The following is a 12,276-nucleotide window of genomic DNA, read 5'->3' on the forward strand; positions in this document are numbered from 1 at the left end:
ATGGTTCCCCACATGGTCGCGGCAGCTCTGTGGGGTCAGAACTCTGTGTCAGGGCAGTCTAGGCCACAGCCCCGTGGCCTGGGCAGCTGCAAGGGCCCACGCCAGCCCTCAGCCCTGCCTCTGCCCACTGCCCCGGGCTGGCAGCGGCCAGCCAGCCCACGTGGGTACAGGCCCTGAGGGGCAGGGAAGGAGCATGGCCCCAGGCTCAGGAGCTGATGTCCCAGCACTGTAAAACAGAGGAGCCAGAGGATCCTGGAACTCCCCGCCCCGTCTGGCAGTCAGCAGGGACAGGCTCTACTTGGTGACAGGCTGGTGAACCCTAAGCCCTCAAGGCACGTGGGGCTGCCCTACCTGTCACACGATGGGGCCCAGCGCAATAGGGTGATCATCACGTCCGAGGGGTATTCCTCGGTCAGCTCCAGAAGGGCCTCATCCAGCCTGTGCCCAGCAGACTCATTGGCCGTGAGCCACTGGTGGATGTACCTCACCATGGCGGGCACCTGCAGAAGGCACGGGGAGACTCGGAGACCTGCCAGAGCAGCAACTTGCCCAGCTTCCCCTAAGAAGTGCTTCCCTTCCAACCACATTGGGCTGGGCCTCAAGAGCCGAGGGAGCCCGGCAGAGCTGGCTCGAGGTGCCACAGCAGTGCTGGGGCGATTGAGCCCTTGCCCCAGGCTGCTTACTTGCGTTGGATCGGAGACACCCTCCTCCACAAGCAAATCCAGCATGGCAGCACCGGTCTCAGCATTGAGGAACAGAAGGTCCGCCAAGAGGCCGGTGCCCACACCAGCGGTCTCTTCCTGCCAAAGGCACATGATGGAGTCACAGAGGGTCTGCAGGAGAAGGGCAGGAAGGGAGGGAGCATCCATGGAGCACTCCAAGCCTGGTGCTTGGCTGAGCAGTGACAGCAGGCCCAGCCCAGGTAGGGATGGCCACAGGTACCTGCGCTGTTCCGCAAAAGCGGCCAGGGGCGGCTTCCTGCTCTTGTGTCCGCTCCTCGGCTGCATCTGGCAGAGAGCGAGCACAGACAGGGCTGAGGGGCTGCAGGAGAGGCCGGAGAACAGAGCCCAGCCCTGCGCTCCCCAGGCAGGGAGAGCCTCGGCATGCCCCGGGGGATGGAGCACAGCTGCCAGATGATCCAGCCCAGCTTCTGTCTTATCCATGGGCATGTCCACAGGGATGGGATGGGGCCAAGCTGGCTGCAGGCTCCAGCCCTGCAGCCCAGCTCTGACACTCACCCTCCTGCAGCAGCTGGAACTGCTCCAGTTCTTCAGGCTGCTGTGCTGAGGGAGCTCCAGCCTCTTCCTCCTCCACCCAGGCCAGCTTGGTCATGCTGGGTGGTCTCTGCTCCATGTCACTCTTTGCAGTTATGAGTGCCTGCTGAAGCAGAGAGGCCTCGGAAGAGCTGAAGATGAGCAAGTGCTGCAGTCGTACCTAGAAGGCACCTGCAACAGAGGGGCCTCAGGAAGGCTAAAGGACAGTAAGTCCTGCAGTCTGTCCTCGAGGGCACCAGCAAGAGAGAAGTCTCTAGAAAGAAATAGGACTGAGAGACCTGCAGTCTATCCTCGAGGGCACTGGCCGCAGGGATGGCAGACGCTTCGGAAATGCTCCACGTCACCGAGTCCCGCAGCCTGGCCTCAAGGTCACCTGCACAGAGAACTCCTCGGAAAAGCTCCGGGTCAGCAAGGAATGAGTTGGCTGTGTGGGGGCTCCTCACTGCACTGCTCTTTCCCGACCTGTCCCGTTGCGTGCACCGAGCACTGTGGCACGGCTGTGTCACTGTCAGCACATATATCACGACGTGTCACAAAGGGTCACCATGGAACACTCTCTCCCTTACCATCCCATGGTGACCACGGTGCACTGTGTCACAGAGAGCCCCAGGACACACCCCCACCCCACCCAAACTGCCCCAGCTTGCATGGAAGACCTTGCCCCAAGTGTTGAATACGCAGCTAGCAGGAACTTTAGGAACAGCCAAACAAGAAGCAGCTGCTCCTCTGCTCTGCCTGCTCAGGGCAGCAGAATGAGCCCCCATGGCTGCCAACGGAGCAGGGCAGGAAGGGCACCGGGGCCTTCCACTGGCCCTGCCACGGCCCCTTTGGAACCAGTCCTGGTGCTGGGGGGCCCGGCCCACTCACAGGGGCGTGACACAGACACGGGCAGGCATGCTGCTCAGTCCCCTGGGGCATGCTGCCATCAGGAGTCCCTGAGGAGGGGGTGGGCATTCAACTCCCTCTCGGAGGAATTGGTGGCAGCTCAGCTTGCCAAGTGCTTGCCACATCATCTTTATGTCCTACTCCATGCTGGACTGTTCTGTGTTCATCTTGCTCACCTCCTCATGGAGACCCTGACACAAACCCATGGCCTAGGACCCCTTATCCTTCCATTTGGAGCCCATCACACAGCCAGGTCAGCAGGGATGGATCCAGCACCTCCTGCCCAAGCCAGGCTCTGTGCTGGATCATGGAATCCCCTCTGAATGGCAAACACCTGCTGCCCTCTGGCAGTGTGAAGCCATTCCCCTGTTTGTCCTGGCCCTCCAGATGCTTGTCCAAAGCCCCTCTCAGTCTCTCTTGGAAGCCCTTTAGGCACTAGAAGAGGCTCTAAGGTCTCCCTGGAGCCTTTCCTTCTCCAAGCTGACCACCCTCAGCTCTCACCCTTTCCTCACAGGAGAGGGCTCCAACCCTTGGAATATCTTCATGGTCTCCTCTGGATTTGGTCAAACAGCTCCATGTCCTTCCTGTGCTGAGACCCCAGGGCTGGAGGCAGCTCTGTGTCAAAGCACATGTCGCAATTGAGATGGCCACCATACGCAGAAAATCACCACACAATATCAGAAAGCTCCAACCCACACACTGTAACACCTCACCTCTTCAGAAGGCTGCAAGCATCTGCCCTTCTTCTCCTTCAGCCCAGCCTTTCATAGTCCTCCTGTTGATGCACTGCACCTGTGTGCCCTCTGCTCCCTTTGGTGGTTGGTCAGTGCCCCTGGGCACTCCAGAGCTCATTGCTGTCAGTGCTGCTCAGAGCTGTGCCCAGTTGGATGAGGCTGGGCCCAGCCCCACTCCCAGTCACCACAAACTGTGTGCCTACAGCTTTGCAGATGTTCAGGTCTCACCCTGAACTCCCTGTCCTTCTGCCCACGCTGTGTGATCAGCCCAGCACATGGTTGGTTTCTGGGGGTGAGTGCACATGGCCAAGGCATGTCCAGCTCCCACCCACCGGTATCCACAGCTCCTCCTTGGCAGGGCTGCTCTCAATCCCTTCATCCCCCAAGCTGGACTGATGCTGGGGGTTGCCCTCACCCAGGGGCAGCATCAGCACTTGGCCTTGTTGAACCTCATGAGGCTTCCCTGGGCCACTTCCTCAGTTTGTCCAGGTCCCTCTGCATCATTCAGTCCTTCAGGTGAGGCATTGCACCCTCAGCTTGGTGCCATCTGCAAACTTGCTGAGGGTGCACTCGATCCCTTCATCCACGTCATTCATAAAAATATTACACAGTACTGATCCCTGTATAGACCCTGAGGATCACTTGCTTTCTCCTAAGTGTACCAGGACACTGGAAGACCTTGTGGGACAAAGTGGGTGGCATCATGTCAAGAGACAGTGCTTAGGATCACCATGGTCGTGGCTAAATCTTGCATCTCTTTTTATTGCATGTAATAAACCAGTCTGCATTTGTATCTCTCTTTTCATGTGCTGCAACTCCTGAAAAACAGAAACAGATTTCCTCCAAAACAGAAAAATAATCTCAGAAAGTTTTCTTGGAAGAGTCTGGGGCTGCCACCCAAGATGTCAGGTCCCAAAACCATAGATCAAAAGACTCCAGATGCCTGGGATGAATCTTGAATAGATTCCAAACCTGAGAGTTTCTCCAAAGGAAAAAAAATCACCTCAGCTAACATCCTGGGAGTAGTCTAGGACTGACACCTGGCATCTCTGAAATCAGAGATCAAAACACTCTAGAAGATCCCTAGGAAGAGTGCCAGAGGACTCCTGGAAGAAGCAGTTTCTATCAAACAAGAATTGTACTAAATATATCCTGTATCTACTTGATCTCTTTTGCATGTGCTCAATCCAAAATTGCAGCTTGGAGCAGATTTTAACAATAGGTGAAATCCACACAGCCATGTCCTCTCAAGACACATCACCACATGACACTTGAATAATTCAGTTTCAGCAAGAAGAAATTCAAATGCAGAGTAATATCACAGACAGGTATAAAGAGGTCCATAATTTGGAAAAGACAAACAGGGCTGAGTTGAGACAGCCTGAGCTGAATCTTCTTAAACAAATAAGTTTTTCTGTCTTGCTTATCTGCATGAGCGTAAGCAGCAGGATGAGGGAAGTGATCATTCCCCTTTAGTGAGCTGCTTCCTTGATTACATTTTTCTGTGGCTAAATGCTTTAGAGGAGGCACAGGCTCCCAGCATGGTTTGGTGGATATGGTGCTCACACGTCTGGGGACAGGCAAGCCAAGCCACATGACATGAGGCTGCTGTGCCAGCTCCCCTCTGCCTGGGACACACACTAGCAGACAGAAAGGAGAATACAGTGAAGTTCCTCTTGCATCACCCTTAGCAATTTCTTATCCCATCTGACTTCCAGCTCTGACAATGACCTGTGAATGCCCCAGGGCACCACGGTCTGAGTTGGGGGAAGCCTGGAGCCCTGGGCTCAGGCTGTGCCATGATGCCAACCACCTCACAGCTTTCTGCTTCAGCTGCCCCTTCTCCAAGGGCTGGTGGTGACTTCACCTGCGGAAGGTAGGTGCCACCAGCTGGGGGACAGAACAATAAGAAAATTAAGCAAAGCACTCCTTTTCTTACACACCTGGGGGAGGACAGGTATCCTTCCCTCCCAGCACGGGCTCCAGAGTAGAGCGAGTAACTCAAAGGCCATCACTGGCACCCACAGTACAGAGGTCAGCTCAGCAGGGATTGTGCGGTGCCCCCCAAGCCCCAGTGGTGGGCACAGGGGAGACCCCAAATCCCACACTCTTGGTATAGACAGACAGACTGTGACAATAAAGGCAGCCTTGCGACCCAGGATGAGAGTCTGTCCAAATGTGAAATACAACACAGCTCAGCAGCTTCATCTGATCTTCAAAATGGTCTGAAAAGGCACTTCACTCCCCATCTGGGGATGGGGAACATACCTGGAAAAAACCTTAGAAAGGGAATGTTTAGAAGAGGTTCAACAGCAAGCAGAGGCTCTGCAGCACCGGCACAGCACCCTTCCCTGGCAGAGGCAGCAGTCCACATGCTAAGGTCAGCATGGAGATGTCCCATGCAACACACACCGCCACGGCCCGACACAGACACCGGGATCCAAGACAAGTCCAGGGCTGCAGGTTCAAGCAGACAGGGCTCCCTGCTCCTCCTGCCCTGCCCCAGCCGAGGGGCTGGCTCTGGCTCTGGCTGGCAGCTGCCCAGCCAGGGGGCTGTTGGGATGCAGCCGGCAGAACCGCCCCAGTGTCCAGATGGGGAAGATGTTGCGGTACACGGTGTAACTGATGGCACACGACTTGTTGAACACCCCAGCAATGTTCTCCTGAGAGACAAGCAGAGAGCAGAATGGTATGAGTGACAGGGGACTGCTGCGTGTTCAGGAACTTCTTGGAAAGACTAAAGATGTACCTGAGGCCAGTCCCCGTTGGGCAGCTGCTTATCCATCAACACTTTAATGCCCCTTTCCAGCACACTGATGTCAGGGTACCTACAAAGCACAAGGGAAATGTAAGCATCTTTATCCAAACATCTGCAAACCCTCATCCACATGTCTGGGGAGCTCAACTACCTCCAGGCTGCCCTGAGCTTGCCCCAGGCATGCTGAGTGCTTTGGGACCCTCCCCACAACCCCAAGAAACTAAATAATATGAATACGGCACCATTTTCCCAGGCTGGAGGCCTGCAGTCATGATCAAATGCTTTGCTTTGCACTGGGTCACACCAGCCAGGCCCAGGGCCACCCAACCCAGCTTGATCTCTTTTCCCTGAGCACTGGGGCTACTCTTACCTGACAGCCATGAGCCCCAGCAGGGCCCAACAGGTGTTGTGGATCTGTGACTCGGCACTCTGCACGTATGTGCGCAGCTCACAGGACTCGAAATCCTCTCCCCACCCACCATCTGCTTGGAGATCAGGAACTGGCAGGCCTGGGCCACTTCTTGGCAGACAGTCCTGCAGGGATGGGGGCCAGAATCAAGACAGGACTGGGGACAGAGAGTATTTGGATGCTCACAGTTCTCAGCTGCAAAGAGAAGAAGTGCCCATGGCTGGGACTGCCCTGAGTTTGAGGGTGAGGCAGCAAGTATGCCCTGGCCATACTGCAGGCACTGGATTTGGGAGGAGCAGTCCCTGAGGCAGGAGAGCCCATGCACAGCCAGGGATCCATCCAGCTCCACCACAGAGTCCTGCCCTGGCCCAGGAGGTAGGCAGGGCTAGGGTACCCAGACATTCCCTTCTCACCCGTCATGGTATGTGTGCTGCATGCTGGCAAACGCCTCCAGACCAAACCAGGTGCCGTAGGTGAAACAAACCCCCCAGCTCCTAGAAGAAGGGGAGAGCAGCACTGTCAGGGGTGAAGGCCACAGGGAGAGGCAGCCTGCAACACAGCTGTGTTCACAGCAGAGCAGAGCCAGGCACAGAGCTGCAGCCTGCCTTCCCCTATGACCCAACCATGCCCAGTCCCACCAGCACCTGCTCCCAGCTAACTCAGGTGTCAGCAGAACTGGGACCACAGGAGCTGGAGCCACCCCAAACTTCTCTGCATCTTGTACCTGTTCTGCCTGGGCTGGAGGGAGGTTAACTGAGAGCAAAGCAGAGCAGCTAGAGGAGGATCAGCCCTTCTTTTCCCTCCCACGGATCCTGCCAGCCAGGAATGCTTGCCATGATGATCCCTCTCCCACTGGGGCAGCCAAAAGAAAACGGGGTGCTGGGAACACCACCTACCCTTCCCAGGACCCATCCGCTCGCTGCTTCTTGCGACAGAAATCCAGGCCCTTCTGCAGAGTCTCCCTGGACAGGAAAGAAGTCATCCATTTCAGAAACAACTCAACCTCAGTGTTTGCTTTACTGGGGGCTCCATCAGCCCTTCTGAAGCTTGGATGGGTCCCATTATTGGAGGGCACAAGAGACAAGAGCATGCCAACAGACAGCTACATTGTTCAGGAGGCCATGGCAGGCAGTTTGGGACACTGAGCCTGCCTTCTCCCCTGGCCAGCTCTCATCTCAGTGCCTCACCTGATCTCCATGGCTCGGTGCTCAGGGAACTGGCTCTGGAAGTGTCTCAGTGCCTGCATGACAGCGGATGTGCATTCCACGTATGTGTAGTCAATCATGATGTCACCTGCCAGCAGGCAATGGGTATCAGTGCCACAGCCCCTGTGTGGGCAAGCCTCCAGGCCAGCTGCTGCCAGCCTGCCCTAGACCCAGGGCACATTGATCCCCTGTCAGGCACCCACTGGGCATGGTGACCCCAGGCCACTTTGTCCCTTCTCACTGGGCAGGACAACCAACCCCCAGAGCTGCCCTTACCAAACACCTGCGAGGGGTTCAGCAGCTCCAGTAAGTGGCCTCCTCGCCTGGTTTCATAAGTGGCAAAGCCTCCATCAGAGTTCCTCATGCTCAGCAACTGCCCAGACAAGCAGAGAGGGGGGGTGGTACAACCTCATGGGCAGTACTACTCCAGTCTGGCCCCAAGCCAGCTGTGAGGATAAAGTCAGACCTACAGGTCTATGGGGCGGGCAGAAAACCAGGTCCCAAACCACCGTGACAAAGCAAGCTCAGTCTGGGCCATCACATGACATTAGGTCACATAGGCAGCTCTGAATCAGGTGAGGGTGGAAACCTCCAGGAGCACATGGATTTGGATGCGCTCTGGTTCTCCAAAGGGAAAGCAGAGCACCGTGTTGCTTTTGGAAAAGCTGAGCAGAGCTGGATGAAGCTGAGCAGGGTGCCTGAAGTGGCACCTAAAAAGGCCTCTCACTGCTTCTGCTCCATCAGCCTGATTGCAGGGCTCTTTCAGAACACGTTTCCTGCAGTGCCAATGCCATTGATGAGAAGTGATTCCAGCACAAAGTGCAGAAGACTCAGCCCCTGAGCTGTGACTGTGAACTGCACAAAGGGAGCCAAACTGGCTGAGAGAAGCAGAGATTCCTACCAGGAGCCAAGATTAACCAAGGAGACACAGGGTGTGGGATAGACTCAAGGCACAGCATGAGAGCAGGTAAGAACTGTACAGTCCTCAACATTCCTGTCAATGCAGAGCTTGCAAGAGAAGGAAACTCCTTTGGGATAGACACCATCAATGCATAGCCAAAATCTGGGGGCAATTCCCAGCACAGGAAGATTTCCACCATCTTGCAGAACAAGGTGCTGAGACATTTTATTCTGCATGTGCTGCAGCAGAGAACTTGCTTTGCTGTACACTCAGGGAATGACAGCACTCTCCTCTTCCAGCACAGTTTTAAAGCTCCGGGTGCCAGCACTTACCTTGTCCTTATTAATGAGAGACAGCTCCATCTCAGAGACCTCCCGAGCGACGAAGTTCTGAAATACCAACTCTGGTGGGGAAACCCCAAACCAGCTCTGTTTCGGGGCAGCTGACGGCAGCTGGAGAGGCGAGAGAGAGCAGGGAGAGCTTCAGCTGCTGGGAGGAAGGTTCATGAAGGAGAATCTTCCACTGATCCCCAGGGAAGTACAGACTCTGGGCGAGCCCGTCTGCCCAGCCCACACTGGGCAAACAGTGGCTCACCCACCTCTGCTCTGAGTGATCCAGAGCTGCTGGGCCACACAGAGCAGGCTCAGGCCAAGCTGCTCGTTTGGCATCTATTTCTCCAGGTTTCTTTCTCCACAATGCCAGGCAGCACTTCCCTTAAGCACAGCCCTGTGCCTATGTGGACACAGAGCTCTGGGGCACTGACTGAGCACTCATGGAGTATGTAAAACCCATGAATTTATAGGAGACTCAATGGGAAACAATTCTGGGATGTCCTTTACTCTGAGACAGGGAAACCCAGGCCCACACAACTGCAAATATCTCTTTTGCTCTAGAACTTAGACCTATCAGTAAGAAGAGCAGAAGACCAGAGGAGGTGGGAGAGATGAGGTGGTATTTGGCTGAAGCCAAAAGGTCATGAAGCAAAAGAATGGAATTAGTTGGTTCTGTGTGTTGTTTGTGGTTTGGATTTGTTCAGGTTGGTTTGTTGAGTGTGGCAGTGTGAGGGACGGGGTTGAAGACCTGACCAAAAGAAAGTAGGACGAGAGGGGAGGGGACAGAAAAGTTGGTAGTGAGCAGAGAATGGAAGCTCCTGAGTACACATCCAATGCGAAAGGGGACAGGGACCGCCCCAGCCGGGTATAAAGGGCACATTAAGATTGCCATTTTCTCGGAGGGTGTGAGTGTGCTTGGCTCTCGGGGAGGGAGACACACCCGGCTCAGCTGAATCGTTACTAAAAAACAGTTTTCTTTTGCTTTGATGATTTTGTCCCCTTTCATTGTAATTAAAAGTCAGTGTGTTTCAAACAGAGGGAAAGGCAAAAATAAAAAGCCAGATGAGGTGAAAATCAAAACACAAGGGAGGTGAATGATGAATGAGGATAAGGTTCAGTTATTTTCTCAGCAACTTGGGTAAAAGTAGAGTTGGTATCTCCTTTTCCCATGACCTTTAAATGGGTGCTTTCTTGTCATTACTGCTATCTTATTTAATGCCACTATAGAGGCACGTCTGGAATGACACAACAACAGCAAATGCTTCTGGAGCAGAGACATTGCTTTGAGAAAACTCTCCCCTGCTTTGTCTGCCTGCTCCAGCCACACTGCTGTCACTGCAGGGACAACAGCAGGTCACCTGTGGGACTTCACAGCAGACACATTCTGCTCAAGGGAGTGGCTGCAGCACACTGGCCCTTAGCTGTGCCCTTCCCTGAGGTGTTCCCAATGCCCCTCTCCAGGGCAATCCTTAACCACTTTGTTCCATGTCTCCTGCTGCCAATTTCCTGCTCAACAGCCCACCTCGGTTACCTGCCCCTTTGGACTGTGCTTTCTACTGAGACAGTCCTGCCAGAAAAGCAGCTTTAAACACACCTCTAAGTAGGCACTGATCCAGATAAAGCACATCCATTCCCCTCTGCCCAGGGCCAGTCCCCTGGACATCTGGCAGCCTGCAAAATCTAACACCCCATCAGGGTCCAACACATTGTTCCAGCCCAAAGCAGGAATGCAATTTGTTTTGCTAAATCTGAAGTAATTCCTGCAGATCCTTGGCCTTCAAAGGCCAATGCTGCCACTCTGGAGGGAATCCTGTGACCCCAAGCATTTGATGATGACCACACCAAAGCAAGAGGAGGCTCTCAGCAGGAGAGTGGCAAATGGCAATGCTGTGCCTTTGTGTCCCCAGCCTTCCCCCTGTTAGCAATGGCAGCTACACTCCAGCGCAGCCCAGCAGCTTTAACAATTTTTCTATTCAAAAGACATTTTCCATTAAGTCTTGTTTCACTAATTCTTCATGAAAAAATGTCTGTTAAAATAAATTTATGACCTCTTGAGCTAGTTATTGAATATGTTATTGGCACTCGGAGGATAAAAATCGACCTTTTTGAACATAAGGCCATTTCCTTGTTTTACTAAACATACATGAGAAAAACCAGAAGTACAAATGAATTTCCCTTTCTCTTTGCATGCACTACCACAAAATACCAACCGAAGTGCTCTATTTGTACCAGATATGCTTGGGCAAGCCCTGAGGAACATGACAAAACCATTTCAGAGCTACCAACTGCTTCTGTGTCTTGAAACAATGTTCTTACATGGCTTTTACAAATATCCCTGGTCTTGTAAGCAGTGGAGAGAAGCTCTATGTGCCAAGGACCATGAAAAGGGTGCTCAAGACAACCCATTTGCTAGGTCTGGATTGTAGCAGCTTTCAGGTCTGGATTAATTATTCCCTGTGACACCTAGGACCAGCTCTGAATTCTTGCATATTGAGTCTACTTTTCAAAGCTACTTAAGACACTTCCTGCTAACAAGCTTTAAAATTTAAAGATGGAACATTCTAGAAAACTTTTTGTCCAAATACTGACATTGTATTATTTAACTGAACACTCTCTCGTGTTCCAGTCTTGATGAAGTGACACCACAGGAGGAGTCAGTGGATGAGAATTTAGGAGAAGCTGACAGACAGGAAAAAGAAAAAGCAAATCTTACCACAAACTTCAGTACAGTGTCCAATTGTTAGAATAATACTGATTTTTTTCTCCTGTGCTCAGTGTCTCATAGGACAGCAGCTTCAGCAGCTCTGACACAGTGGGAAACTTTGCCAAGACAACACTCATGGCAGCTGTTGGTTAAAATGACAGGAAGGAAAAGAAAGTCGATTGTGAGCGTACAGGAATTATCCAAGGATCAAATGCTGGGTTTGGAGGGAACTGTACAGAGCCCTCAAAGCCTTGGGCCTGCTCAGCCCTGCCCTGCTCCACCTTGAACAGCTCAGATTACCCCACCCCTCCTGTGCTGCTCCCAAATCCAGCCCTGCTCATCCTCCCAGACTGTGCTCCACGGAGAGGAGGCAGAAGATCTGATGAATGAGGAGGGCTTTGCACTGTGCAGCTTCTGGAGATCCCTGCTGAGTTTCTCCATGTCCTTGATCAGCTCCAGCATGGAGCCAGAGAGAGTTGAATAAGCTTTGACAAGCAGAGTATCTGCCATAAAAAGAGCAGGGGGCAAGCCCTTCCTGGCACTGGCAACACCACTGCTAGAGCATCCACGCTGAGGCCCAGTCCTGTCACACCCAACTGAGCTGAAACTACCCTCACAACTAGTGCAGGCTGATGCTTTTCAACTTCTGGGAATTTCCATTTGAAGCTCTTATGGCAGAAGTGTGAGATACAGCAACCATGGCCACAGCACAGGCTCGTCAGGATCACAGGTTTCTGCAAACCTTCTGTGGAAAACACCAAACCTCATCAGGAGAGCAGTACCCGGCCAGCAAACCAGAGCAGAGTGTGCTGTGCAGAAACACCACGTCCGTTCAGCTCCACCTCTAAATGACTAAAGCTTCCTAAAGCTACACAATTTATTATTCAGCCATAGGCACAACTCCAGGATCCAAACTGACTGGTCAAATCCAGGCCCAGAGCTCAGCTTTACTTACCCAGCAAGGGCTGGAGCATCTCAATTTTAATTTTCAGTTGGGTTTAAATTTCACTGCATTCATTTGAGCAACAATGGGACAGTAATCCACCTCAGATGAACTGAATCACTCCCCACTTA

The 12,276-nt window shown here is 53.2% G+C and overlaps 1 protein-coding gene and 1 pseudogene across 1 annotated transcript; one reads left to right on the top strand and one right to left on the bottom strand.

The window, feature by feature from the left end:
* Positions 1 to 12,276, top strand: part of LOC132334706 (zinc finger protein 850-like) — a 1,213,125-nt pseudogene that overhangs the window by 1,104,224 nt on the left and 96,625 nt on the right.
* On the bottom strand, positions 3,636 to 7,801 carry LOC132334792 (lanosterol synthase-like). The gene is given in 8 exon segments (XM_059860939.1): positions 3,636 to 5,556; positions 5,643 to 5,721; positions 6,022 to 6,139; positions 6,142 to 6,185; positions 6,474 to 6,554; positions 6,957 to 7,022; positions 7,248 to 7,353; positions 7,542 to 7,801. Coding segments are annotated over 8 exon segments (780 nt in total). The 5' UTR covers positions 7,630 to 7,801; the 3' UTR covers positions 3,636 to 5,358.

This window comes from Haemorhous mexicanus, chromosome 16 (genome assembly GCF_027477595.1).
Source record: "Haemorhous mexicanus isolate bHaeMex1 chromosome 16, bHaeMex1.pri, whole genome shotgun sequence".
In the NCBI taxonomy this organism is placed as follows: Eukaryota; Metazoa; Chordata; class Aves; order Passeriformes; family Fringillidae; genus Haemorhous; species Haemorhous mexicanus.